The 27,927-nt window shown below is 40.4% G+C and overlaps 1 protein-coding gene across 2 annotated transcripts in view; it reads left to right on the top strand.

Moving 5' to 3' along the window:
• The first annotated feature begins 130 nt into the window (after positions 1-130).
• Positions 131-27,927, top strand: part of LOC103701643 (protein LONG AFTER FAR-RED 3) — a 32,602-nt gene continuing 4,805 nt past the window's right edge. Inside the window, exons 1-14 of one of the 2 annotated variants that reach the window (XM_008783787.3) lie at positions 131-302; positions 395-543; positions 639-740; positions 2,181-2,253; positions 3,884-3,990; positions 4,075-4,198; positions 13,775-13,969; positions 14,349-14,434; positions 17,455-17,562; positions 19,629-19,724; positions 19,820-19,918; positions 20,044-20,118; positions 21,777-21,908; positions 22,016-22,131. In XM_008783787.3, coding sequence (XP_008782009.1) covers positions 218-302; positions 395-543; positions 639-740; positions 2,181-2,253; positions 3,884-3,990; positions 4,075-4,198; positions 13,775-13,969; positions 14,349-14,434; positions 17,455-17,562; positions 19,629-19,724; positions 19,820-19,918; positions 20,044-20,118; positions 21,777-21,908; positions 22,016-22,131 — 1,547 coding nt within the window. In that variant the 5' untranslated portion in view covers positions 131-217. Of the gene's footprint in view, positions 303-394; positions 544-638; positions 741-2,180; positions 2,254-3,883; positions 3,991-4,074; positions 4,199-13,774; positions 13,970-14,348; positions 14,435-17,454; positions 17,563-19,628; positions 19,725-19,819; positions 19,919-20,043; positions 20,119-21,776; positions 21,909-22,015; positions 22,132-27,927 lie in introns of those variants that run through there. The other variant, XM_026802447.1, reaches the window with a different exon arrangement.

Consider the following 27,927-nt stretch of genomic DNA (forward strand, 5'->3'; position numbering starts at 1 on the left):
GGATTCGACCTAGATTCAATTTTCCGACACGATTCAAGAATGTGTTGGATTCGAAGTTTGCCCATCTTCAATCCAGCCTAACCCTCTTGCAACAGCCAATCTCATAATTACCATCCTTGTGGCTTCAAGCCGTCTCTCTCGTGATGTTGCCATCCATCTTGAGCCACTTCATACCGTGGCTCGCCTGGGGGCGGTCTCTACCAAGGAGTAGCCGGCGATGGGGAAAAATCTCCTCATCTTCCTCTCTGCCGCCGGCGTCGCGCTTTTAGCTATCCTCCTCCTTCCCACTCGAAGCCCCTCTCGTATTAATCACTAAACCCCTGTCTATTTAAAATCTAATGGTCAAAAAAAGAAGAAGATAGCGAGAACTAAGCAATCGTGGTTGGAATCGCAGGGAGTCTATGGAAGTGGCGCCGGACTTCCGCGGATCTGGTGGTGATGAACGCCACTATCTACACCAGCGACCACTCCCTTCCCTTCGCCGAAGCCATGGCCATCCGGAACGGCCGGATTCTCGGAGTCGGAAACTATTCCTCTGTTAAGGTAGTTTTGATCTCTTTTCTGTTATTAAAGCACTGCTTTCTTTGTTCATAACCGCTTGTGTCGATTATTGGAGTCTTTGGTCATCGTGACTGCAGGACCTAGTGGGTTATGGAACTCGGGAATTGAATCTTAATGGGAAGGTTGTGATTCCAGGGTTTATCGATTCGCATGCGCACTTTATAAATGGTGGTTTGCAGGTAGTGTGATTTTTTACGTTGTTTGTTGTAACTTGATCAGTTTTTCTTCTATAATTAAGTTATTGGACATGGATCCATATTAGGAGGCCTGCAAAAAATTCATAATGGCGATTTGTTTGTGCAATCGCATTTTCATCAAATATGCAAATATGCATCATCATCATCAAAAAAAAAGAAGCAAATGTGTTGTTTCATTCAGATCAGCTGTTGTAAGCTTAAGCTTGCATGTGATGAGTCGGTTGGACAGACCATGGAATTTGGAGGTATAAAAGCCACTATTTGATAAACTATATAAAGGACGAATGGGATAAATTGTAAATCGTCTCTCAAATTATATATAAATGGCCCTTGAAAGGAGGATGGTCTACTCTGGCTTAATCTGCAATAATAGAATGTACAATTTTGAAGCTTCATATGAATATGACACCATGATTATCATCATCTGAAGTACCTACCAAGTACCAGAATACAAAATTATAGTAGTTTAAAGAGCAAGATCACAATGAGGCACACCATTTATCATCAAATAAGTTATGATCTCAAAACTCACAAATTCAAGCTCAAAACTTGTGAATCCACTCTCAAGGGTAACTTGATCTACTCAATGGACCGTTTCTTCCTCTCTCCTCAGAAGCTCTCAAATATCCTAAATACTCTCTTAAATCCAGAAAAATTGACCTTTTCTTGAATTATTGGAATCAAACTTTCAAACGCTTCTAATATTTATCATAAGCTGCAGAAGTGCTATATTTAGTCTTACAAAAATGCTTTGCAAATACTAGATTAATCATTCCAATGATTAATACTTCTTTTCAACTCAAAATAGATGAAAATGGCTCCAAAATGATGCACATCTGAATGATGAATAATATAGCAACCATGGTATGATGAACCGGCTGGTTCAGCCCGTCCAGATGATACAGTTTTTGGGCCGGAACCGAGCGGTACGAATGCGTACCGGTGCGAACTACGCCCCGGACGGGCGCACTGGGAACCGTGCTCGCACGCGCTGAGGAGTAGACCAATTCAACACTGGTACGAACCGGTCCGGTAGGCCACCGGTACGCCTACCGGTACTGGTTCGGCGGATCTTGATAGCAACCATAGTTAGTTTCTTCCAGATTGAGCTGAGACCACCAATATGACCTGAAATTGAGCTGAAATGGAATAAAATCAAGTTTTGGACTTCCGTTTTGGCTGAATCTGATTTTATTTCATCTTGTTTTCAGCTGAAAGATTAAATCTTGGTATAGACACATTCCTATCTATGCACTATCACAGAAGAAACAACTTTTATTGTATCAATTTTAATGGTCAATGCAAATGGCTGTTTGATGCACATCCTAAACTATTTTAAGTTATTTTTCTTGTTTTGCTATATTTCATCTCTCCTTTCCTATAACATCACTGAATTATCCTAGACTCAAATTGCTTAATCAGATGGGGCAAGTGGAACTTCGAGGTGTCGAAAGCCAAGATAGCTTTGCCAAAAAGGTCAAAGAAGCTGTGAAAGGTTTGAATCTATGCAATTCTTCTTCACATTTTTGTCCAACATCATTATTTGTCAACTGGTTGGGTAACCCAAAGTTCGTAAATTGTTATAATATCTAGAACAGGTTAGTTCCAATGCTGCTTTATTGAGTTTGTGATTGGTTTTACCTCATGAATAATTATTTATATTATCACAAAAGTGGCCTATCGGCTGTCAGCAGTATGCCAACTTTGATCGAGGAATCATTCAAATGCACAAGGGAATAATAAGGACTGACATTTTCATGAATTTGTGCAAGTGATCTTCAAAACTTTTGCAACCTCTATTAAACAACTGTAAATTGTGGTGGGGATGGATGTGCAAGCATGATAGGGTGTGTCCATCCAAGGGAAAAAAACCCCCTATTCTTGTATCAAAAAAAGAAAAAACCATATTGAAATTGCAAAGGGTAAAAGGAATAATATTTTTTTTAAAGTTTTGAATTTTAAACAATTCAACGTTTGATGCTGACAACATTGTTTGCATGCTTAAGTATATATTCCAAAGACTTAAGCTATGTTGTATAATCTTTCCCACCCTTGGATTTGTTGGTTATGTTAGCTTGCATACACTTCAAGGATCAAAGTATTTTATGTTGGTGGCATGTGAGCCTGGCACTTCTATAATACTTTACTGTGCCATGCTGTTCTGTGCTAGTGCTTGAGATGCATGGGCCTGGCAGCATGCCAAAGCACCATCCAAGTGCCGTGCCGGTAAGGCATTAGCTTGGCAAGGCAAGTAAGACTCTGCCACGCTGTGGTAACTCCACATCAAGGCATGCTATATTAACGTTGGTAATTACTAGGAATTTCGAAATCTCAGCTAGACCAACTGTGCTTCCATTGCATCTCATTGAGTCCTATCAGACTGATCTGTGTAACAATGTTCATATTCTGACCAGGATATCTGTGGATTCTGGTCATACTCATTTGATGACTATCATTGCTGGTGGCAACCATGGCGAGGGCATTCGCTCTGGTTCACTTTAACAGGGTCATGCTCATCCCAATTATCAAATTGTTGATTGATTGCTCATCAACAGCAAATTTAAGCATTTTACTTGGGGATGTGGACAATGTATAGAGCCCTTTTTTTCGCTGTTTACCAGTCCATTTTGCTGGCTGACTCTAGTTTGAGTTGGAAAGTACCAAATCTTCCAGGCTTCTATTTGCTAGCTGTGGTTTAAATTTCTAGTTTTTATTCAAAGTTGTTTCTCAAGTATTATCAATTTATTTCAAATTTTTGGCCCTATTATTATTCCTCTTCTCATGTATTATCCTTGGATCTATTCCCACTTTACCTCTATGACTTTATTTATGCAAATTAGTTTTATTGGTGTACTTATCAAATCTCTTCACTTTTATAATTCCAGTTTGACTTATCGGTTGCGGAATTTTTAGCATTTTATTTGATAACAAAATAGCACATCTGAAGCTTTTTTTAAAGATCTGGTCACTTTTTAATATTATAGACAACTAATCCTAAATGATTTGAGAGGCATAGGATTTGCTACTCTCTATCTCACACTTGGCATGTTATGGAAGCCTTCAATTTATTATTATGTTCTTTAGACTGATTTGCTTTCTGTCTTCCTTAAACCTATTCATGACAGATAAAGTTCCTGGTGAGTGGGTCTTAGGTGGAGGATGGAATAATGATCTCTGGGGTGGAGATTTTCCTTGCATTTCTTGGATAGATGATATTTCACCTAACAATCCTGTATGCATTTTCTAATATATTATCTATGGTTATGCTAAAGGAATTGCTGTAACCATGCCTTGATTGGTTACCTGTAATATGCAGGTTTGGCTTTCACGCATGGATGGTCATATGGGCCTGGCCAATTCACTCGCTCTAAAGATTGCTGGAATCACTAATGATACTCACAATCCAGTTGGTGGAACCATTGTGAAAACTAATGATGGAGGTGAAGTTCAGGTCTTCAAATACTTTAAAAATTCATCTAGTATTAAATGGTTTTATGATATGCATCGGCTATCTTTTCAGACTGTGGTATCCAGCCAACAACTTGTTGCCTACGTTATCAGTATATTAAAAAATGAAAGGAATATATACTTTTACAGATTACATATAATTGTAGTTTATAGAATTGAAGTATCTGTCTAGTTAGAGTGATCATCGAATGTCACTAATTGTCACATTTTGTATATTAAGTAACTCCCACTGTGCACTTGCATTCACATTGAAGTCAGAACATATGTGAAACATAGATCTCCCCTGCAAGGGCATTATACCAACCTAATTTGACTCTATTTGCTGTTTTCAAAAAGTCAGCCTGCAGTAAACAAAATGATGATGAGCTGAATTTTCTACACAAGTGGAGCTTACTTTTATGAGGTCTAGTTACTTATGCAAAACTGCTCATACAGGCCAGATCCATGTGTAAATAGTCTTAAAACTTGCATCAAGTATTAGGATATAATAGTTTGATTATTGAAATGAATAAAAGAGGCAAATGACTAAAGGACTTCTGTAATCAAGAAAGAACTTGAGCTTATGGAAAGAAATGTGTACCTTAACATCATATTTAACAAGCCTTTACCTGTGTTGCTTACAAGATATTCTTTGAAAAAAAGCTGCCTTTTGACAGCTTTCATAAAATGGATGAAATAATATTTTGCTAATCATATATGCCAAAACTCACAGAAATACAACTCATACACCTTGTGCAGAAGTGGTTGGTATTTCATAGATCTACAAAAACACAACAGTTCATATATTGCAAGAAGTTTGTGTTCCAATAGAAGCAAGAGGGAGGCGATATGACTGAATTTTTTTTCAAGGAAATTGTAAGTCTCTTAGTTTGTTGGCTATTAGAGAGTCCAAGTTGTTTTACTAACTCCATATTGATCTACAAAACCATTTACCTTTTTTGATGGCTAAACTCATTTACACCCAACCAATCCTTTTCCTTGTTGACTTCCATCATTTTGTGAGTGCCTTTCGTAGAGCCTTTTTCTTTTAAATCATCATCAGTAGCCTTAATGCTTTGAGAACAAAATAAGCATTTTGAGTTTGTTGGTAATGGAAGCATAGTCCAAGGCAATTAAAACTGTTCTATATGATGAATGATGATAGATGCAACTTATTTATTTTTGTCATCAACAAGCTCTATCCCACTTATAGTAGAGCATGGATCAAAATATGATTCATAGCTGGAGAATATATTATCACTAGCTCTTGGCCTAATGTAAATGGTATTAGTTGTTATAGTTTCTTGGCCAAGGCTAATTTTGACAAGAGAGGAACTTGCCATAAAACCTTGAAGGCTGATTGGATGCTGAAGAAATCTGTATTCTTGGTTACATGGTTTAAGCTTGTCAAACTAGGGAATAGGGTTTGCCATAGCGGGCCGAACCGGACAATACGGTATCGGTATTCGGTATAGGAGGTGTATCGACACTCGGTACGCTGAAAAGACTCCATACCATATCGCATCAATATGGTGCTAGTGTGGCACTGGTACGGGGTTTAGTACCGAGACGACGAACCTTGCTAGGAAAAGCTTTCTAACTTTGCCCTAGACTTGAAGGAGTCTAACCGAATCAATATTTCCAAGACCTTTGTGATTGGTGAAAGAAGAGATGTGCTAAATAAAGGTCAGTTTGGTTTGAAATGTTACGAGACTTATCTCAACTTTTTGACTTTGTGAGCACTTTTAATTCATTTTTCTTTCATGGGAGTGAAAATGCTATCATTAACCTAACGCTCCATCACTCTACCACCTTCCTCCCTTAAAAAAAAGAGAAAAGAAGGGAAGAAGAGCCTACACTCTTTCTACTACAATCAGCAAGATAGGAAAAGGAGTACTAAATGGAACCAGCAAACTGCCCATTCAAAATATAAAAACTGAGGAAATCTCATTGGAACGAGATAATATGAAATAATACCGTTGGTACCATAATGTTTTGACAAAAAACCAGGACCCGAGAAACCTGTTGTTATGCCCCAGACTCGTCACCTAGGTCGGCCATGTGATGCGGCCTCATGAACCCTAGGGCGATGCCCTAAAGATCATGGAAGGTCCGAGATAAATAAATTCCAATGATTTCATAATTTTAAATCAACAGTTAATGATCAATTAATCCAACTAAATAAAGCCACCATTTTCAAATAATAAAATTGATTCAATTACATGATATTCAATTGTTTGTTTGGCATCAGAAAATAAACTAAAGACTCCATCGTTCAAACTCCAGGCTGACCTATCTGAGACTAAGCATCCTGCAACTTTGAAAGAAAAAGAAAAAGAAAAGAAGTGGTGGGAGCTTTACAACCCAGTAAGAATTTCCACACATCCACACCTTTATAATAATAATAAATAAAAAATTATCAAATAATTATTATTTATATAAATTTTATGCCACAAAATACCATGATCATAAAACGTGCATAGCAAACACATATCTTTTAATGCAATAAATCACATCAAATAAATATCTCAAATTAGCATATATTAGGTCCGATAATATTTAGGTTCTCAACTTTGGACTATCACAACTATGTTTCCGATCTGTGGCGAGCATCAACATTACCACGTTTTCGGCCCGTGATGGGGTATCAACAATGTAGCTAATCCAGAGCACTACAACCCACAATTCAATTACATGCTGATTATGTAAATATAATTCAGGATCATGCTCTTTAACAAAATTTGATACACCCAAGTAATAATATCCACATAAATCAGGATCAGTAATATATAATACATAAATTCATTAAGAACCACATATGCTTAACAAATAAGTACATAATAAGAAGTCATCATATACCACAAAATGCAAAATCATCGATGCACAAAATAACTTATATATATAGGCAGGGTTGGCCCGAGCTCTAGGCGACCGAGGTGGTCGCCTAAGGCCTCGGGCCAATGGAAGGCCTCCGGGAGGCTGACCAAAAGGAAGCAAAGGCCCCATATAAAATGGGAACAGTAGCTGGCTACGAGTCTTCCCCCTTGATGGAAGGGAGGTGAAGAGTTTCTTGGCCTGCAGAGGGGCAATTTGGGAAGTTGGGGACAATAGTTTTGTTTTGGGTGGAGAGAAAGAGAGAGGAGGGATTTGGTTGGCTTGATACACGTCTGAAGCCACTCTTATCTTTCATCCCTTCTCTTTTTTGGTTTTGGTCTAGGTTTTCCTTCCCTCACATTACTTCTGATCCAGCTGGGCCATCAGGAAGAAAGATAGGGGGATTGGAGATCGACTTCTTGGAGGGTAGAGAAAGAAAAGGAGGGAGGGGGGGTTGAATGGCTGCTGTGCTGTGATGTTGCAGTGGCTGCTTGGGTACTCGCTTGAAGGGGAGATGGTGGGACGAGACTTTTATTAATTAGATGGAGTGAATTTCCCATAATGCCCCTACTTTCTCTTATAGAGAGGTTCCTTTCTGGACAAATTCTTTCCTTTACCTTGACCATGAAGTGCCATGGGATAACCTTTTCCTACTCTGCTCTTGCTTGACATGGTAAACAGTATTGCCAAGCATTATCTCAGTTATTTAATCAGTTTCATGGGCCCTTCCTTAAGCATAATTACTTCTCCGTGCTTCCATTCAAAAATTATATTAAACTGAAAAAACTTTTTATCTATCTTTGTTGCATACATACATTTTTGTTGAAATAATATACTTGATGGCTATCTATTTTCATATCTTTTTTCTAAGTATTTTATACTTATTAAAATTTTTTATTATTAAAAAAAAGGCCTCATTCACTGAATCCGTCTTAGGCCTCCAAATGTATTGGGCCGCCCCTATATATAGGTGATTAATGTCTGAAAATTCTTACCTCTACCGGTCTCAGACTCAGGTACAATGAACATCGATCCACTCCTCGGTCTACAAATTTAGGGGCAAAGTATTCTGCCCAATGCCCTCTTGCTTAGACGATTGCTCTCCTATGGAACCAATTTGATATCAAAATTATCCAAGGTAATCGACAATCCAGAACCCTCTACTGGTCCACTAAAGGGTTCACCATCATGTAGTAACCTAGGACCATCTACTGAGTCCCTTCCATTCAAAATTTCTCCGAATCAAATTTGAGAGAGAAAACACCAAGATAGAGAGAGAAAAGAGGAAGAAAGAAGAGAGAAACAAGTGGAGAGAGGAACTAGAGAGAGGAAAGAGAAAAACAAGAGAAGAAGAGAGAACTGTGAAGGCTCTCTCTCTCTCCTTCCTAAACGGACGAAGGCTGCCTTAGGCGGCAGCAGTCGTCAGTGGATAGCGACCCTCAGTGGGCGGCAACCCTTTGGGGCAATGGTGGGAGCCATGCCTGGCGGCGGTCGACAAAACAAAAAAAAATTAAAAAACAGCAGAGGCCCTATTCACCATTAATTCGGCAATTTGCCGATCGGATTCTAGGAGTAGATGGTGGCCCAAAATCGGGAAAAAGGAAGAGTGGAAGTTCGATTATCATACCTTGCCTCTGGCGAGCTCTCCCGGTCGGATTGGCTGTGAAATTTCCAAAAAATATCCACAGAAAAATTTGAAATTCTATAGCTCTATTCAAGGATCCTTGAGGTGGGTTGCTAGAGAGGGACATGGGGGTATCTTTTATAGTTGAAAAAAAAGGATTAGAAGGGGGAATCGTGGCCAAAAACTTCTCCACCTGATGGAGTCATGGAAGGAGACGGATAAGGCTGCAAATGGGTCGGGTTGACCCATAACCCGACCTGTTTAGACCCGACCGACCCATTTTGGAGGACCCATGGGGCCGGGTTGGGTTCTAAAATTGGATCTGTTTCATTTTCAGGTCGGGTCTGGATTTACTGAATTCAGACCTGATCCGACTCGACCCAACTCATTTAAAATTTGGATAATTTTTGGTTTTCAATCCTACAACCCACCTTGACCCGATCCGACCTAAATTTGTAAAATTATTTGGGCCCACGAGCCGCAATCTGCGGAGGTACAAACAAGTTCTGTTAAGGTTTGATCCAAGCTTTGTACCCCTGTGAAAATTGAAATCGTGCTCAGAGAGTCAGAAGCCAAAAGCCCAAAGCAAGCGGTCCAGTCCGCATTTGGTCAATTGTTGATTCTACCGACAACGCTTTACCAATGCATGTGATTTTGGCACATGGAAATAGAGTAGTTCCACAAATATGGTGGGTAGGTAGGGAAAGATCATAAGAGATGGCCACTTGGAATTTATTATTTCTCCATCCGGGTCTCCAGATAGAGTTACCTGAACAAGAAATGAGTTTAAAATGTAGCATGAAACCAGGGATAGAAATGCATAAATATAATCCCAATTTGTAGGTGAAAATAGTCACAACCCCAACTTATTTCACAAGTTTTGGCTACTTGGCAGAGGCAAAATCTAGTGAATTTAATCTCGTGCCCTTGATATGTATTTCATATTTTCATCATATTATTTCCTAATGAGCATCTATTTAACTATGCAACATGAGTTCTAAAACAAAAGAATAATCTGCACCACCATATATTGCAACCAACTGTAGTATTTTGCTGATCACATGGGACCTACTCCATGGACGATTGTGAAAGATATTCCTTCTAAATTATTGAACATTTTATTTTCAAATGCTCACGGATGTATTTACTCTCTATTGATTTAATGATTCCGGTTTACTAAAAAAAATAATATCAATAAGTTTTTTGCTGTCATTTATGCTCAGAGAACTAAACTGTATTGATGCCCTTTCCCTTTTGCCATCTGAAACTCCATCAAACTTGGATGCAACTTCAGAAGGAGAAGGGCATACTTTCTTAAAGATCTTTGGATTTGGCCATCTGAAAATAGATCTATTGTGATGCTGCGACCATCTTGGATGCTACTTATTATTGCAGTCACATGGAGTGTTTTGGAAAGAAAGTAACAACAGGGGGTTTCCTAACAAGTTTATCATGCTCTGCAAAGCATTGTTTTTGTTCTTCTCCTGGCGCTCTATTTGAACAAAATGTTGATCTTCTCCTCCTTCTACAGTACTCATTGTTACTCTTCTTCCTCTTTCGAGTTGTCCATTTTAATCTTGCAACTGTCTTCTTAAAAAATAAAAAGGAAATCTAAGTAGATTGGATATTGTAAATTCAAATTACAAATTTATATTTCCTTTTGCCTTGGGTGGCATCCTCAAGGTCCACGTTTTCCCCATTTCTAAGGGAAACACCGTGGACATGCATCAGCTAGCGACTGCTATGTATCCAGCATGCTGTCCGGTTCACTTACCCCATTTGCGATACGCTGCATTCATCTCTTGGCAGTCAGTCAGTCTTCTTGACTGCCATCGCATCACTCTCCTTATCCCTTCCATTCCCCTTTTACCAAACTTCCCCTTTACAATAATAGCTGTTATCATTACAGATAATATGGAATTTTTCGCCAAGACCCGGACCCGACCCGGACCCGAACTGGATCCGAATTTTTTGTGTTAGGTTCAGGTTATATATGGACCCAACCTGAACCGAATGACCTGTTGGATCAAAAATTGTAGCTGTGGACCTGAACCGACCCGACCCGATCTTCTATTGAGTTGGGTTTGGGTCCAAAATTAGGACCCGACTAAGAAATTTGGTTGGGTCGGGGTCACTCATGACCCGGTCCGACTCGACCCATTTGCACCCCTAGAGATGAACTCTAGGTAGGAGTCCTTTTCTTTCCTAGCTCATGTGCGTGCCACATGAGCCCAGCTCAGGATAGGTTGGTGAGCCCAATTCAAGTGCGGGCCGGTAATAGACCGGGCCCTTACATATGCATGACATGAGTTTTCTTGAACTAGGGCTTCTCGACCATCCTGGTATGTTCCAATTGTCCTGGTTGCACCCTAACACTCGAGATATACTAGGATGTTGGAGATAGACTGGGTTACAATTTTTTATTTTTCTTCTTTGTTATTGGTCATTTCAGTATGTCCAGACTGTACCTTCCCAACTTGGTATTATGCATTTATACTATCCTAGAAGCAAACTGGGATGGGGCCTGTTATGGTGATTTAAACCCTTGGTAGAGAGTAGAGACTCTTGGACATTTGGGGGGCTAATTATTGCTTCATATAAAAAATAGAAGAATCATCACAAAAGATGAAATCAAATTTCCAATTTGATTGCATATTAACATCTGGCTTATGTACTAGGCGCTAGAAAGGATTTTTGAATCTCCAATTAATTTTCAATAACCCTGCTTTAAATTATTATTGTTGAAACAACAGAAATGCCCAATCCTTCCTTTAAGCCTATCGGTCAGGGCCTAATGTCTTTCATCGTGGAAGGGGCAATGCTTTTCAATCTGGTATCCTTGTAAGCCTTCGAAGCTGTCCATTCTGCTATCAGTGAATGTGCTATTCTTAAACTTTCTTTTATTATTATTCTTTCATTTAGTAAGTCATACTCATGTCAACAAATTTACCAAGAATCTGTTCCCTTAGTCGGCTAAAGGGCCAATACGGGATCCTGCTTGCGGACTAACATTTTCTAAAGATCCTTCATACCATTTGTCTTTCCATCCTTGGTCTTCATCAGATCTATTCATGTTGCACCAAGAAGGATTAAGGAACTGAGCATTTCGATATCTATCACTCGATACCGAGGCTATCTCAATACAACAACAGCCAGTTCAAGGCCAAATTGAGTGAATTGTATCAACTTGCTCGAATTGCTTGAGGATCGAGTGGTTTGGGGCACATCTCATTCGCTCCCAAATTGATTGGTTCATTTGTGACACTGTGTGGTACTGAATGGGACCCCCCATTTCATGCTTGATTCTCTGCTTGCTCGTCTCCTTTGGCTAGAAAAGGTAGCGAGGGAGAGAAGGAAAGTTGGGAAGGCTTGGCATCCAGCTTTCTCCACTAGAATCAACAATTTGGGGCTTGAATAATCAAAGGATTAAGGCATATAATTTTTTTCATATTTTTTTATAATTATTTTTCAAAAGTATGGCCAACAATCATAGTTTAATTGCTAAATGCAGGGCCAAAACTTGGTTTAAATATGATTTGTTGCTTGGCTTCATGCCTTAGAGCATGAATCTAGGTTCAAAAATGAGGATTTCGGGAATTTTGGTTTAACCTCAATGCTTAGATCTAAATATCCTTCTAATTTGAAAACTTGAGCAAATGGTGCTTATTCAAGTTGATTTTCGAATATGATGTAGGGAATGGCTTATTCCACAACACTACCAGATAAATAGTGATTTTTGTTTCTATTAAACTTTTTTATTATTTTTTGAATTTTCAGAGTAATTTATGAATTAATTATTTTTAGAAATATTAAAATGATACGTGAAGTGTTAGATAATTATGCAATAATTTTGAAATTGGTGTATTTTTGAACTAAAATTTTATATTTAATTAATTAAAAATAGTTGTATGTTTAAATTAAGAATTAGATTACCAAAAGAGGAAGATAAATTGATTCACCTATTCAAATAATGTATGGGCGGGCATGGATTGAACTTGCACTTCTTTCTTGTCCATAGAGTATATCTAAAAATTCAGAAAATTGAAAAAAAAATATGAATATATAAATTATTGTGTACCACCCATCCTAGCACGTTATTAACCACACTTTATTAGTGCTACTTCTAGACTTCTTTAGTGTACATCGATCTTCTAGTTGTTGGCATGCCCTTCCTATACTGATCTATGATTTTTTGGTAGTCTAATATTTTTTGTCAAATGCTAATCTTAATATCCATATATTTTATATGTAATTTAGATAGTATATGATATGTCATTTATGTGATAAATATGCATATTTCGGACTTCACCATGAATCAAAAACCATAACTACAGTGGTTAACTGTTCATCCCTTTTTTCCTTGGGAAAATGTAGTATTTAGATAAAAATATGATAAAAAATCTAAGAGCCAGAATTTGGAGGCCAAAGTATGCCATACCAAGGATAACTAGGGTGCATCTATGCATACCTATCAACACCCTTTATTCTGGTAAGGTCCCTTGTACAGCATGTACTGAACCCATCCTTGAGTAATACAGGTTTGATCCTTGGTATTTCAGTTATTGTGCTCTACAAGCAATGACGGTCAAGGATCAACTAGTATGTTATGTATGTTATAGTCATTTAAGATGGATATTAGAGAGATTGTGACCTATCGTGACCTTGAGAAGGTCTAAATGCATACTAGAAGGATAAAGAAAGAGGTGGTAGAGACTTGATGTTGTCACAAGGTCAGGATGGGATGGCTCGGACTCTCCCCGTCCCATCAGAACTTTAATCCATTCAAGTATCAGGCAGCAAAAAAAAAAAAAAAGGGTGAAAACCCTGTGTCTATATTTGTAATGAACATACCGGAGCTAGTACCTTACTGGTACAATCCGGTATCTTCTGTAGACACTAGTTCATAAATCCTTGCTTGGTACTATCTTTGAAGTTCTAAACTAATAAACTTAGTGTTTCTTGTTTGATTTATTAATATGACATTCAAGCATATGTATTAATGTCCATGCTGAAATTCACATTGCTTAAGGAAAATGGGAACTGTTTAACTCTCTGTCATCCTTGCATGCAGAACCTACAGGCCTGTTGGTTGATTCTGCAATGAAACTTATTCTATCTTTGATTCCCGAGGTTTCAATCCATGGGAGGAGAGAGGCCATGGTCAGAGCAAGCAAGTATGCACTGATGAGGGGGGTGACAACAATGACCGACTTTGGAAGATATTTCCCTGGTGCCTCAGTTGATCATGTTTGGCATGATTTATCAGGTTAAAATATGTGGCCTCTTTCATTTTTCTTGGGGATAAGGTTTGCAGTTGCAGGCTTTCTATCTGAGTTAGGCATACCTAGGAGGCCGATTAACCTTTATCAGAGTGTGTTGGACTTCAGCTGACCTCTGAAACATGTATATTTCACTTTCCCAAATTATAAGGTCAATGTTGGGTATTGTGTTTCAAGTTGGAAGCATATGAAATGCTTCCCCATACCTCTTTCGAGGTAAAGTACCCTTCTGCGAGGAGGCTATCCCTACTCATCCTGAAAAATACATACTCGAGTTTGAATGAATTTGCTGTTTAGGAGGAGCTGTCCATATGTGGCTTTGAAAGCATGGTGTGCTGATGCATTATGACATCCATGTGGATGCAGATGTTTACAAATGGGCTGATTCTGCTGGAAAAATGCTGATCAGAGTTTGCTTATTCTTTCCTATGCAGACATGGTCTCAAGTAGTTGTAAGTGTCTGTCATGAAGATTTATCCATTCTCTTTGTTCCCCTAACTGAATTCCAACATCTATTGAAGAGAAAATAATTTCTGGTCACGGACTGAAAAAATGAGGGCAAAAAAGACTCATTAATTATTTACTTACAATATGGTAATAAATAATTCTTTTTTTTGAATATCCATTTTTTGTTTCCTTAATGACATAACGAAGCCCTATGCTTTATTCTGGCTGAGCTTGGTAATTAATTGTTATAATTTCAATTTTGTTCTGGGGCATAAATTAGAATAGTTCTAGTTGTTAACCAGAGCAATTTTAAATTTTGGCTATTTATTTTAACGTCTAAACTGAATCATATACATACATATACACACACATACGTATGTACACCCTGTAAGCAATGTGAGGATGAGCTAGGAGGCCTTCTTGATAAACAGTGAGTTATTGACATGAGTTACAGTACATTTAAAGTCAAATAGAGCATGACTGAGTTTGTTAAATCAAACACTTTAAGGATATCCAATTAATAAGAGGCCTCTAATAGGTCACTAGCTAAATCTTAACATGCTGATCACTGCATTTCTGGACAACAAACACCAGTATTAATGATTTAACAATAAAAGAAAGGTGAAAAATCTTTACCATAATCTAGGAGCCATGAGATGAAATTTTGTATGTGGATGACAGTACTGGTTCCTGATGTCCCTCTTTCCAATGGAATTACATGATTCAATAGAACAATGAAGTCTACAATTGCCAACAAACATGTGATATTCACATGGATCTTACTCTTTTTTATAAAAATACAGCTGGACAAAGGATTCCTTTCCCAAACTTGAGGTCCCTTCCTCATGGTTTCCTTGATTTTAGAAAGACATAATCTAAACAAAGGATAAAACCTAGACTTGCTGTAATACCTTGTGTTAGTATTAGACAAAAAAGAACAGTGGTATAACAGAAGATGAAGAAGGAAGAGTAGATTAATGATGTGAAAGATGGAGAGAGAGACATGAGAAGAGGAAGGGGATGCTGCATGGTCCCTTGTAACAAGGGGGCCAACCATTAATTAGGGGAAAAAATGACTAGTATGCCTTTAGTAAGTGGTTGGTTAAGTGCATAACGGCAAGCTAATCAAATGCCCAAATTCAAACGGAAATATGGCCGATGTAGCCTGTAAACATAAATGCAGCATATGGCAGCAAAAAGAGGACTTTTATTTCAATGAACATGAACCTCCAGAAATGGCATGCATGTTTTCATGTATAACATTCATGGAGCATATGTATTTTCATAGAGTGCCTTGATATATAAACAAAGATCCAAACTGTTGAATGTGATTTGCTACATGAAAACTGTCTTCAAACTAAAATCAGATGTCTGGAGACTTTTTGCCTATATAGTAAGCCATTTTAATGTTGAAGGTACAAACAGAGAGGGTCCCAAAGTGCATCATATGCTATAGAAATTGAAAGTCAGAAATGTTGATCTTGGATCTAGACATATTAAATACATCTAAATCATATTTGAATTCTAATAAATACATCTAAACAATGAATTCGGAACCGACCGGTTCAGCCTGTACCGTACTGGTACTGGCCTCCACCGTTACGGTACTGCTATGGAATTTTGTTCTGACTCCTTTGGGGTCGGAACTGAACGGTTCCTTGCCCGTACCGGTGCGAATCGGTACTCGCGGGAAGAAGGAGGGAAGAGAGGAGAAGAGAGGAGGAGAGAGGGGAAGAAGGCCTCTCTTGCGCTACCGGGCCTCTTTCTTCCTTCCGAGCACCTCGCGAGGAAGAAGACCTCTCTTACTCTCGGGAGAAGGGGGGAAATACAGGTGAAGAGAGGAGGAGAGAGGGGAAGAAAAGAGAGGCTTGGGAAGAAGTAAAGGAGAACGGAATAAAAAAGAAAAGAAAAGAGAGAGAGAGAGAGAGGCCGGGGGAATAGCGCTCGCATGCGGGGTAGCGCGCTCGCGCGGGCGCGAGTGAGGAAACGCGTCCCTGACTTGCACCCGCGCACGTTCCACGCGGTGCGAAACGCGCATGCGCGATTCTTTGCGCGGGCTCGCCGCGCGGGGCAGCGAGCCCATACGCTGCCCCATGTGGGCTTTTAATGCCACAGAGTGGCATTTAATGCACGTGCGTCCGGTCGTTTTTTTTTTCTTTTTTTGGTTGAACCGGTTCGGTACCGGTTCCAACTGCTATGTCGTTTTGGTCGGTTCCGCGTACCTTGCAATGAATCAAATCAAAACATTATATTGTGTTATTTACGTTGTTATATTTGGACCTCCAAAACAAATAAATTTGGTCTGTAGCCAGTTTAGAGGTAGTAGTCAGTTTAGAGAAAGTAGGTCATATTCAAAATATTAGATCTGCATTTGGAATGGCCATCATCGAATTTGACTTGACTGGATTTGGTCTCTAATCTAGTAAATACATGCACTAGACTAAATATTGAATCTTTGTAAAAGAACCAATGGCCCAAAATTTAATGATGGGCCTCTAAATTGGAGATCTATAGTGTTGATCATGACGTAGGCTGCTAACAATACCTAGGAACCAAAAGTGAGATGTTTTTGAGGTGTCCAACTTATGTATTAAGTGCACGCAAAAGTAAAGGCTTTAGTGGCATGAGATGTTGTTTTGTTATGAATTAAGCAATGAATCCTGTTGAATTTCAATTTATATCATTTAAGATGCAGGGATCATAATCAACCATATGGATTTTCAATTATATGCCTCATAACCTATTTTAATGTGCAATTGGTACCATACTGCCATTCATTTTTACACCCATTTGATGCATAGATAGGAGGCAACCGAACTATTTAAATTACAGTTTCTTGGCACTTTTAGTGGCACACATCATGATCAATGGTGTGGATATCTGAATTGAATGGCCTATCATTGATTTCAAATCCTTAAATCCTTTGTTGAAGAGTTGACATTTATTTGCAATCTCTCTCTCTCACTATATACACACATATTGTAGCATTATACTAACTTTTTGATCCAATTGTTGACTCTTTTAGGATCTTTTCCAAGAAAAGGGTAGAGCTTTAAGTCAATGGATATATTTGGGTGGTGTCAAAGCTTTTGCTGATGGGTCTTTAGGTTCCAACAGTGCACTATTCTATGAGGTCTGTAATACTTGCACTGTTTATGCACTTCGATTCTTCTGGATGTCATTGTTGGTAACAGTCCAATATACATGCTATTTCTGGTAAAGACTAGAGAAAAATGCTGTATCTCACATCACGAGCTGTACAGACTCTACAGAGGCAATCTACAATGTTATTTTACTATTTCTACATTATGTACAATGCACTGATTCAAGGCTTTTTTTGAATTCATATTTCTAAGCTCACCCTTCATGAATATGAAGATGATACTAGTAACTTTATGTTGCATCAATGCCATATCACATACATAGCTGCCCCATCTATGTTGGCTTTCCAAATTCCAAATATGAGGAACTCACTTAATTCAACACAAACAAATTACAGATTTGCCATTTATCATTTCTGTTTGAGTTCTCAGTGTAAACAAAATAACAGTTTTCCATGCATAAATTATTAGAAGATCAATTAAATCACAAAGAGGCTCTTTTTTTCTGTTTTTTTCTTTTTTTTCTGTTATATATAAAAATATGAAAATAAATGTGGGAGAAACAAGAACGTTATAAGATGGCAAGGCTCCTCCCTAAACAATGGGTGACATTATTAATTTGTAAGCCAGGGTGCATTTTCTGGATAAATCATGAAATTCGTGAACGACTGAATTATTGTCAACCAACTTGATACGTGAGGATATTTTGAAGAGTTCTTTGGATGTGTGAAACAATTTTAGATATTCTTAGTAAGATGGAGGGTTTTTCACCATACTGCTCTGTATGTGTACTGGTCTGTTGCTGGTTTATATTGGTTTTTGCTGTTGCATAATCAGCACACACTGGCATGGCCTCTGGTTCTATCTTCTATAGCGTCCGTAAATATGACCGACTTGACATGGTATGGTAATCCTGGGTTGATCGCCTTACAGAACTAAAGCCTAAGCTAAACTTAGCTGGTTGCTTATATTATATGATTTTGCACAGCAACAAATTGAAAAGACTGACATGGTTATAAAATGGAAAACTTAGAACAAGAAACTTTCTGTAACTATGGTGCATATACTTTTAGGAGGCTGTAGGTTTTAGATTAATAATTGATTGTGCGAAACAAAATTGTAACTTGTACGAGAACATTTCCTGATAAGAATGTAGTTTGCTTTGCTTTGGAGATTTTTCCCTAAATTCGCCATGACAGTATCTGACAAACATTATCCTATCTATATGGATTGGCTTTACAAATATTTCTTCATTCACCAGGGTAGAGAGAGATTCTCATCCAAAGCAACATGTATAACAATCAAACCTATGCTATTCTTTATGATGATACCATTGATGACGCAGATCAATAGATCCAGGAGAAAAGTTTTAGGCTTATCGGGTAATTAAGTTTGTGATGTTCCAACAGCAAACTGAGGTACTATATATTTTAGCCAGCCTTATATGTGGAAATGTTGCCGATGCAAATAAATATCATCATTGATCATGAGATGCAACAAGTTGGCTTGTCTACTCAACATTTGGCACGAAAGAAGAATGTGCAATCTTAAATTACCAAAGCAGTTGGGAATCCAACTGGACCTAGATTGGTCTATTGTTCATTATATTTTTTGTTAATATTGAAATATCTAATTCAACCCTTTTTAGGGTTACATTGTCAGAATATAGCCTATGCGCTCTTGTGCTTTTTTACTGTTTTCTTTGATTTTATTGAAAACAACTGTTGTAGTGCAGTTTATAATGAAAATATTACTCAGAAAGAGATAATGGAAATTTATTTCTCTTTGACATGCTTTAATGGAATAAGGTAGTGCAATCGGTTGTAATTAGATTGACATAGTTGTTAATCCAAATAACACTGTTCAACTTTGCATTTCCTGTAGACTGATAATGTGGTTTGGTAGGATGATCAAATTAATTCTGCAATTGATTTCTTGTTTGATTTTAAATAACTTAATATTCTGATTTTTCACTTTCTGTTTTTATTTAATGAAAAATGATTTGTTTTTTCTACCATTTTTGTGCAATAAATGAGATTTTGATCTGATGTTTGTGCATGATTTATCTAACAAAAGAAATCTTAATGAGGTTCTGTAGCCTTACGAGGATGATCCCGATAATTATGGTTTGCAAGTAACGGATATAGATTGGCTTCTCAATGCGACACTAGAATCAGACAAATCTGGACTTCAGGTAGTTTCATTTTTGTGGAAGTTTCTTGTTATTTCACTTTTTTTAATAATTATAATATATGTCTAATGTTTCAAGGTTTCGTAAATGTTTCTAAGGTCGCAATTCATGCCATTGGAGACAAAGCAAATGACATGGTGCTAGATATGTTTGATTCAGTGGCATCTTTTAATGGAATGAGGGATCGCAGATTTAGGGTACTTTTTCTTCAGCGATATCAATTTTGTTTTAGTGAATTCTTACCAATGGTTGAAAAAGGCACTTTTACATATCGGTATTTCATAGCCTGATAAAGTATTTAATAGGACTAGCCAAATTTCAGATTGAACATGCCCAGCATCTGGCTCAAGGAGCAACAACCCGTTTTGGTCAACAAAAGGTTATTGCATCTGTGCAGGTAAAGTAGTAGTTGATTATTTTGTTTCCCTGCTATTATCCATTTCATCTCTCTCTTTTGCTGTTTTTGGCCTAGTTATAAGATCAACTTGGCTTTTCTTATGCCAATATCTGCTTCGATTAAAATATAAGGATCATGTTGTTTTGAAGAGTTTTGTCCTAATTTATCAGAGGAAAGTTTTGTTTAAAATTATGCCCACTTCACCAACAAATCACCTCACAGATTTTTAAGTTATGGGAAACTATTGTGTAAGTTATGCAAGAAAAATACTGGATATATGTCAAGGTGTGTGTGTTCTTAGGAAAATGATGATATTCTTTGCAGGAAAGGAAGAATCTACATATTGTTTTTATTGGCTTACAGAAAGCCAAAGAGTATGATGGGAATAATTTTGTGGGCATTCAGAGGAGAAGGGCATACTCAAAAGTTTTCATTGAGATTATAAAAGACTAACATGGAATACCAGTTGGAAGGATAGTTGTCTCAATATTAATAAGTTTTCTATCATGGAAGGCTACACTAGGGTTCAGACATAAGACAATGTCCCTTTCCACTTGAACATGAACCAGCCACTGATAAGGGAAGACACATGGTATATGCAAATAATGTGTCTTTATTGACTCGATAAGAAAATCACTGCTACCTAGCATAGTTCACATATCATGCTGATGCTCCAGTATATTGACTGGCACTGACAGACACAAGAAGGTAAGCAAGGATGCTAAATTATACGCACTACTATGCTTAGGAAACCTTCTCCCCCGGACGCAGGTTAGTTTAAGTTCTTTCTAGTGGGAATTGAGCTATTTTTTAATGCTCAGATTTACTTTTTACCAACTTAACAGAATTTTGCACCAAAAAGTGTACTAATGATCTTTTGCCATTTGTTTGATAACAATCTTTTTGTTCTGCTTCGATCTATTGGATTTTTTAATAAGAGTTTAAGGTCCTTTCCTCCCAGATTCTGCAAAAATCTTGAATCTTAGTTCTATGACTTCTATCCATGCTCAAATTGGAAAATCCAATGCCTTGAATGACTTACAGTGTTTGATAACATGCTCATGATGAAGTATGATAAGTATACATGCTTTACATCAGGATGGTTCATGTTGGTCCCTCCAATCATGTTCATCTAAGCCTTCACATGGTCATACGAGTATGCATGCATGTCTGGCATGTTTAAAAGTACATGGCTGACCAATGTGGCTGGACAGTTGCAATTCTAGGTTATAAACAATTACTTTGTTGAAATGATTTTTCTTTGTATACTGAGAAACTTCTCATTTACTTTAAAGCAAATATCATGATGTACTTCTGAAATTGGCATTGTCTGAGTTGTCACACGCATCTGCTTTGTGTCTTGGGTTGTGTACTCCACAGTACTCAGACTTGGGTAATTTAATATACCAAGTGGGTCTCCCTTCCTTTCTCTCTCAGAAAAGGAAAAAGGAAAATGATGTAAAATATTTTTCAAGACACAGTTTTCTGCATCTTACATTTCTTATGTTGAACTTACTAAATATGCTCCGAGCATGTTACACACACACACACAAACAACACACACACACACACATACACACATACAAATATACTCCCCTTCTTAAATTCATCTTTTAAAGTCTACTTTATTTACTTAAATGGTTACTCCTTGGTGACAGCCAGATCATCTCTTAGATGATGCTGATTCTGCTGAAAAGAAGCTAGGGGCTTTCAGAGCACGAAAGGAATCATATTTATTTCACTCACTCTTAGCTGGTGATGCATTGTTGGCTTTTGGTTCTGACTGGCCAGTGAGCGTTAATAATTTTTTTCTTGATTTACAACTTTTGGTCTTTTTTGGCACTACCTATAATGCATTAATTGCTGTGGATTTTTTTATGATAAATTGTTTATACAGGTTGCTGATATTTATCCATTAAGAGGGATCAAAACTGCAATGTCTCGGGTACCTCCTGGATGGGATGCTGCTTGGATTCCAAGTGAGCGTATTGCATTGAATGATGCTCTAAAAGCGTAAGACATACAACGATCAGTAGTCGATCTTTACAGCATCATTTCTTAGAATTGGTCTCAACCTTGGAAATATTTTTTGCGTGGATAATGTGCCTTCATTTGCTTGTCACTTGAAAAGTTTATCAGCCACTGAAGTAACTCTTCAACCATTTTCATCTGGAATTTGATCTAGTACACATTATAGTGAATCTTGTGAGCTATGCCATGGCATAGATTATCGGTAATCAAGGTCTAACCGCTCTCTTATGGGGACTAAAAATTTTTATTAATGTAGCTCCATGCAAAGTTAGTTTCATAACTTGCCAATTTGCTAGGGCCAGGGTACGCTAAACCGGTACCGATAGGCGTACCGGTCGCCTACTGGACCGGTTCGAGACCAGTTCGTACTGGAATTGGTCCGGTATGAACCGATCTCCTGCGCCCCTTTTTTTTGGTTCACGTCCGCTCGCGTCTGCGCGCGGACGGGGGTAGATAAAAAGGCCATAGAGTGGCATTAAATGCCACTATATGGCATTTATGACCCACGCGGGGCAGCGCCCCAGGGTGTTGAGGATCCCCGTAAGCCACACTGTCGGGGCGGCAAGACAAGAGAGCAGCTGATGGTTATGGACGAGGTTCATCCACGACATCGGCATTGCATGGGATTCGCCCGCACTCTAGACCTCGCCCCGTCAACCCAACGGGCACTCGACCTGGCCTCTGGCTGAGGTCGGCTCGGCCTTCGGCGGGGCCCGAGGTTGGCCTGGCTCAGATTGGGACTCTCAAGTGGGGGCTCTCGGTCCCAAGCCCCACACCAAGGATCCCTTGCGGCTGCTCCTTGTGCTGCACGCCTTTGAAGTTGCTGCCGGACCGATTTGGGAAGGTAACGTCCGGTTGTGTTTCCTTGTTGCTGTGGAATCCAAGGCCAAATGGAGGGATTATTGGCTGCAGCTTATCCCTTTTCTTGGCCTTGGTTGAATCAGCCTTTGCCATAACAATGGTGGAAAAGGTTGGTTGATTCTATTCCAAGGAAAAGAGATACAAAACGATCATCTAGTAGGAACTGGAATGGATCCTTCTAGCCCAATCTAGTGAGGATTGATTTATCCTACACTGGCCCAAGTCCTAGACAATGATCTAAGGACCGAAAGAATGAGGCAAAGCTTTTGCAAAGCCTTGGTGGCTGAATAAGGTGAAAATTCTGGATAGATGCCCTAACCTACCCCTTACAAGGCTTTATATGTCTCTTCCAAAACCCTAGTAAACATAGATTACATAAATGCCCTTAGAGGGCCTTGGGCGGATGGATCAAGTGGCTGAGGTGTCGGCATGGCTGCTCTCCAAGTGATGAGCCTCGGCCAAGTGAGGTTCGGCCAAGGCTGTTGAAGGTTCCACGCCGTCTGCACGGGACGGCGTGGAACGCGGACGCGCGTCCCGAATGCACGGGACGCGTCCCGGTTGACCGGGTCACGCGACCTGGGAGTCACAGTCCGGGTCAGGTCGACCTCGGACCCTGTCGAAGGCCGAGCCGACCTCAGGCCAGGCTGACCTTGGGTTTTGCCGAAGGCCAAGTCGACCTCGGCCAGAGGCCAGGCCGAACTCAGGCCATGCCGAAGGCCAAGCCGACCTCGGCCAGAGGCCAGGCCGAGTGCCCGTTGGGTTGTCAGGGCGAGGTCTGGCGTGCGGGTGGATCCCATGCGTTGCCGATGTCGTGGATGAACCTCGTCCATAACCATCAGCTGCTCTCTTGTCCTGCCGCCTCGGCAGTGTGGCTTACGGGGGTCCTCAACACTCCTCCCTTAGAGAATATTCTTGACCTCAAGAATCACGTTTGGGCACCGCCAACGCACATCAACATAGGCCTCCCATGTGTCTTCTTCTTTTGGCTTTCTACCCCAATAGATCAGCCCTTGCCATGACTTCCATTTCCTCCAATTTTTCCTTGAGTACAAGGGAAGCTCTACTTGGATGTCGTGCTCCAACCGATCAACCCCATGGTTGTTGTAGAAGGGCCCATGCTCCATGTCGAACATTTGTACATCCCTCCACCTTGATGCTTCACGAGTTGTACTCCATATCGAAATTTTGGCACCCTTAAGTGCCCGATAATAGCCTTCCTCGGCATCCTCCACTTCTCTACTTGGGAGGTAGACAAGCTTGAACTTGAATTGCTGTAGCAATTTTCTGAATTTTTGCCGCCGAGGTGTCACCATCTTTTCCCACATGTTGATCCTGCATTCATGGTCACAAATCAGCATCTTGCTGCTGCTAATCATGGCACCAGCATAGTCCTTCAACTATGCCCGAATCTAGGCCTCCTGCATCGGCCGTCTCATGCGGCTCAACTTCTTCCCAACTTGCTGCTACCGGTTGTGCTGCAGCATCTTCTTGCTTGTCGTTGAAACTTGCTTCAGCTTCATTGGATTTGCTGTAAACTTTTTCAGCATGGCGTTCCTTGTTGCCATCTTCAAATGAGCTCACTTGAACGCCCTTTGGAGATGCTGATTTGTTGCTGTCCACTTCTGAAGTTGCAGCAGCTTCTTCCTTGTTGTCCCGGTCCAACAAATAGGCTCGGTTGGGGGCAGTGGGAGCTTCTGTTTTGCTGCTGTTGCCCACAGATTTTTCAGCAGCAACTTGGGCCTCATGTGCTTCAGTATCATGAAGATAAATAGCCCAAGATTGAAGGGGTACCTCAGCTTGAATTGGGGCTGTGATGGCTGCAGAATTTTCTACAGCTGCTGAAATTTCTGCAGTTGCAGAATTTGCGGCTGCAGAATCATGATCGTGCACGGCCACGAGATGTTGAACTTCCTCCTCATGACTTGCCGCTGCATACTCATTTGCAACAGCAACTTGTGGTGGCTTCGGTGTTGCAAGATGGGCCCTAAAATCTGCCCTTTGAGTAGCCTTCGGTTGCAAGGATGGAAGGCTCTTGCTGCAGAAATTTTGGGAGTCAAACTTTGGTTCCCTCGGCTCCCACTCTTGAGGCCGTGGACCCTCAATAAACCCCTTACTATCAACAACAAGAGGCCTCATTCTCCTCCCCATGTCTTCTCTCTGGCCTAGAGGCCTTTGAGCAAGGAAGAGCTCCCCCTTAGGCTTCCCCTTTCTCCCATCATGGCTTCCCCACCTTGCACTCGGCCGATTCTTCTCTAGCCTTCTCTCCACTACAACTCTTCGGCCCTCTCTTCTTTCTTCTCTCTTCCTACTTTTCCCATAGCCATACTCCCTATGGTGGATAGCATAACTACTTGCTTCATCACTCTCCCTCTTTATCATGACTCTTGAGCCCTCTAATCTTTCGCTTCTCTTTATGTCCTCCCTCCTATTTTTTATGTTTTGCCTAGGGCCATCACCATCATCACTTCCTTCCTCATACCACCCCCGGTCTTGCCAAGACATATGACCTAAACATGGCTCCATGAGTCCTATACTCCTTTTCTTTTTCTCTTTCTTTCCCCCAACTCTCTATCTTGTCTTCTCTTCTTTTTTCTTCCCTTTTCCTCACTTCTTTCTCCTTTCTTCTTTCTTCTTTTCTTCTTTCTTCCCTCATTCTCATAAACTCTTTTCTTTCTCTTTCTTCCCTATCCCTTATATCCTCTCTAAGCTTGGATAGGGTTTCCATTGCCCTCTTCGAACAGGCCTCACTATTCTTCATGGGTTCTACCATGTTTCACCCAGCCCTTTCACTCTAAACCTCCGGACTCCATTTTTCTTTTCTCCAAATCACCACTCCAAATCTCCTTTGGCCGTCACCCAAGGGATAATCTGACCCTCCTCTTTATATAAAATTTTGAATGAACACCACTCAATCGTCTCCAATTACAACAAGGGTTTACAAGATAGAAAATCCTCACAACCCAAGAGAGACATTTTGATGCTCTATTTACTCCCTATTCGATGTAGTTGGGAAAGGAGATGAGGTACTATCATTAGCCTCCCTCTTGTGCCGTCCCTAATATACCCTAACACCGAATAGTTGGATCAAATAGTGCCGAGTACTACCATTAGCCTTCCCATTGGCACCATCCCTATGATGAGCAATATAGAGAGATCAATCCGTTCCCTTTCCCTTATAAGAAAAGTCTCTCAACTCTTTGTTTTACCTCTTCCAAAAGAATGCTCACACAAGTCTCACGAATATGCTGCATTTTTAACATTACTTGTATGCATAATAAGCCTCTAATGTACACACCCCAAAGCTCAAAAGATAGTATGATAGAAGTAAGTACTTAACCTCACTTCCTAGGGTATGCAATGAAAAATAAACACTTATCTAACCCGAACCCCAAATCTAAAATTTTGTTGCGGGTTTAAGGCGTTACTTGAAGAGAGAGATCCTCCTTCGGAAGCTTTCAATGAAAGCACCAATGTTGGTGGGGGCTCTCGATCCCAAGCCCCACACCAAGGATCTCTTGCGGCTGCTCCTTGTGCCGCACGCCTTTGAAGTTGCTGCCAGACCGATTTGGGAAGGTAACGCCCGGTTGTGCTTCCTTGTTGCCGTGGAATCCAAGGCCAAAGGAGGGATACTGGCTGCAGCTTATCCCTTTCCTTGGCCTTGGTTGAATCAGCCTTTGTAAGAAGAACAATGGTGGAAAAGGTTGGTTGATTCTATTCCAAGAAAAAGAGATACAAAATGATCATTTAGTAGGAACCGGAATGGATCCTTCTAGCCCAATCTAGTGAGGATTGATTTATCCTACACTAGCTCAAATCCTAGACAATGATCTAAGGACCGAAAGAATGAGGCAAAGCCTCCCTAAAGCCTTAGTGGCTGAATAAAGTGAAAATTCTGAATAGATGCCCTAACTCACCCCTTACAAGGCTTTTTATAGTCTCTCCCAAAACCCTAGCGAACATAGATTACATAAATGCCCTTGGAGGGCCTTGGGCGGATGGATAAAGTGGCTGAGGTGTCGGCATGGCTGCTCTCCAAGTCATGAGCCTTGGCCAAGTGAGGTTCGACCAAGGCTGGTGAAGGTTCCACGCGGTCTGCATGGGATGCGCGTCTCGGATGCACGGGATGCGTGTCCCGGTTGACCGGGTCGCACGACCCGGAAGTTCCAGTTCAGATCTGGCCGACCTCAGACCCTGCCGAAGGTCGAGCCGACCTTAGGCCAGGCCGACCTCAGGCCCTGCCGAAGGCTGAGCCGACCTTAGGCCAGGCCGACCTTGGCCAGAGGCCAGGCCGAGTGCCCGTTGGGTTGACAAGGCGAGGTCTAGCACGCGGGCGGATCCCATGTGATGTCGATGTCGTGTATGAACTTCGTCCATAACCATCAGTTGCTCCCTTATCCTGCCGCCCCGGCGGTGTGGCTTACGGGGATCCTCAACACTGGGAACCGCGCGTGGGCCTGCAGCCCCGCGCTTGAGTGGAGCGCTGTCCCGCACCCGAGTGGGGCGCTTTGCCCCCCGCGCGGGGCGTTGTGTCCCGGGCTACACGCTCTAACACCACAATGCGCACGCTGTGGTTTAAAATCCATAGCGCGCGCTGTGGTTTAAAGAAAAACAAAATGATACCGGTGCGTATGGGCCGGTACAAGACCGGTATGCAGTCGGTATGAATGCGTACCGGTCGGTACCGGCGCGAAAGTAGCTGGAACCGGCTTCCATGCAGTCCGGATACCGGTTCTAGGCCGGACCGGTCCGTATCGGGCCGACCCGATAGACCATGGCTAGGGCAGTTCCAATGAAAAGGTGCTTTTATAATGTTGTTGCCATTTCATGCCTTAAGAGATTTGTAGAAATCCCTGATAACATAACGCTAAGAGTGTTGAATGGTGAAAAAGTCAGGTAATTGAGAGGGTCTGAGCGTGA

Source organism: Phoenix dactylifera, chromosome 13 (genome assembly GCF_009389715.1).
Source record: "Phoenix dactylifera cultivar Barhee BC4 chromosome 13, palm_55x_up_171113_PBpolish2nd_filt_p, whole genome shotgun sequence".
Lineage (NCBI taxonomy): Eukaryota > Viridiplantae > Streptophyta > Magnoliopsida > Arecales > Arecaceae > Phoenix > Phoenix dactylifera.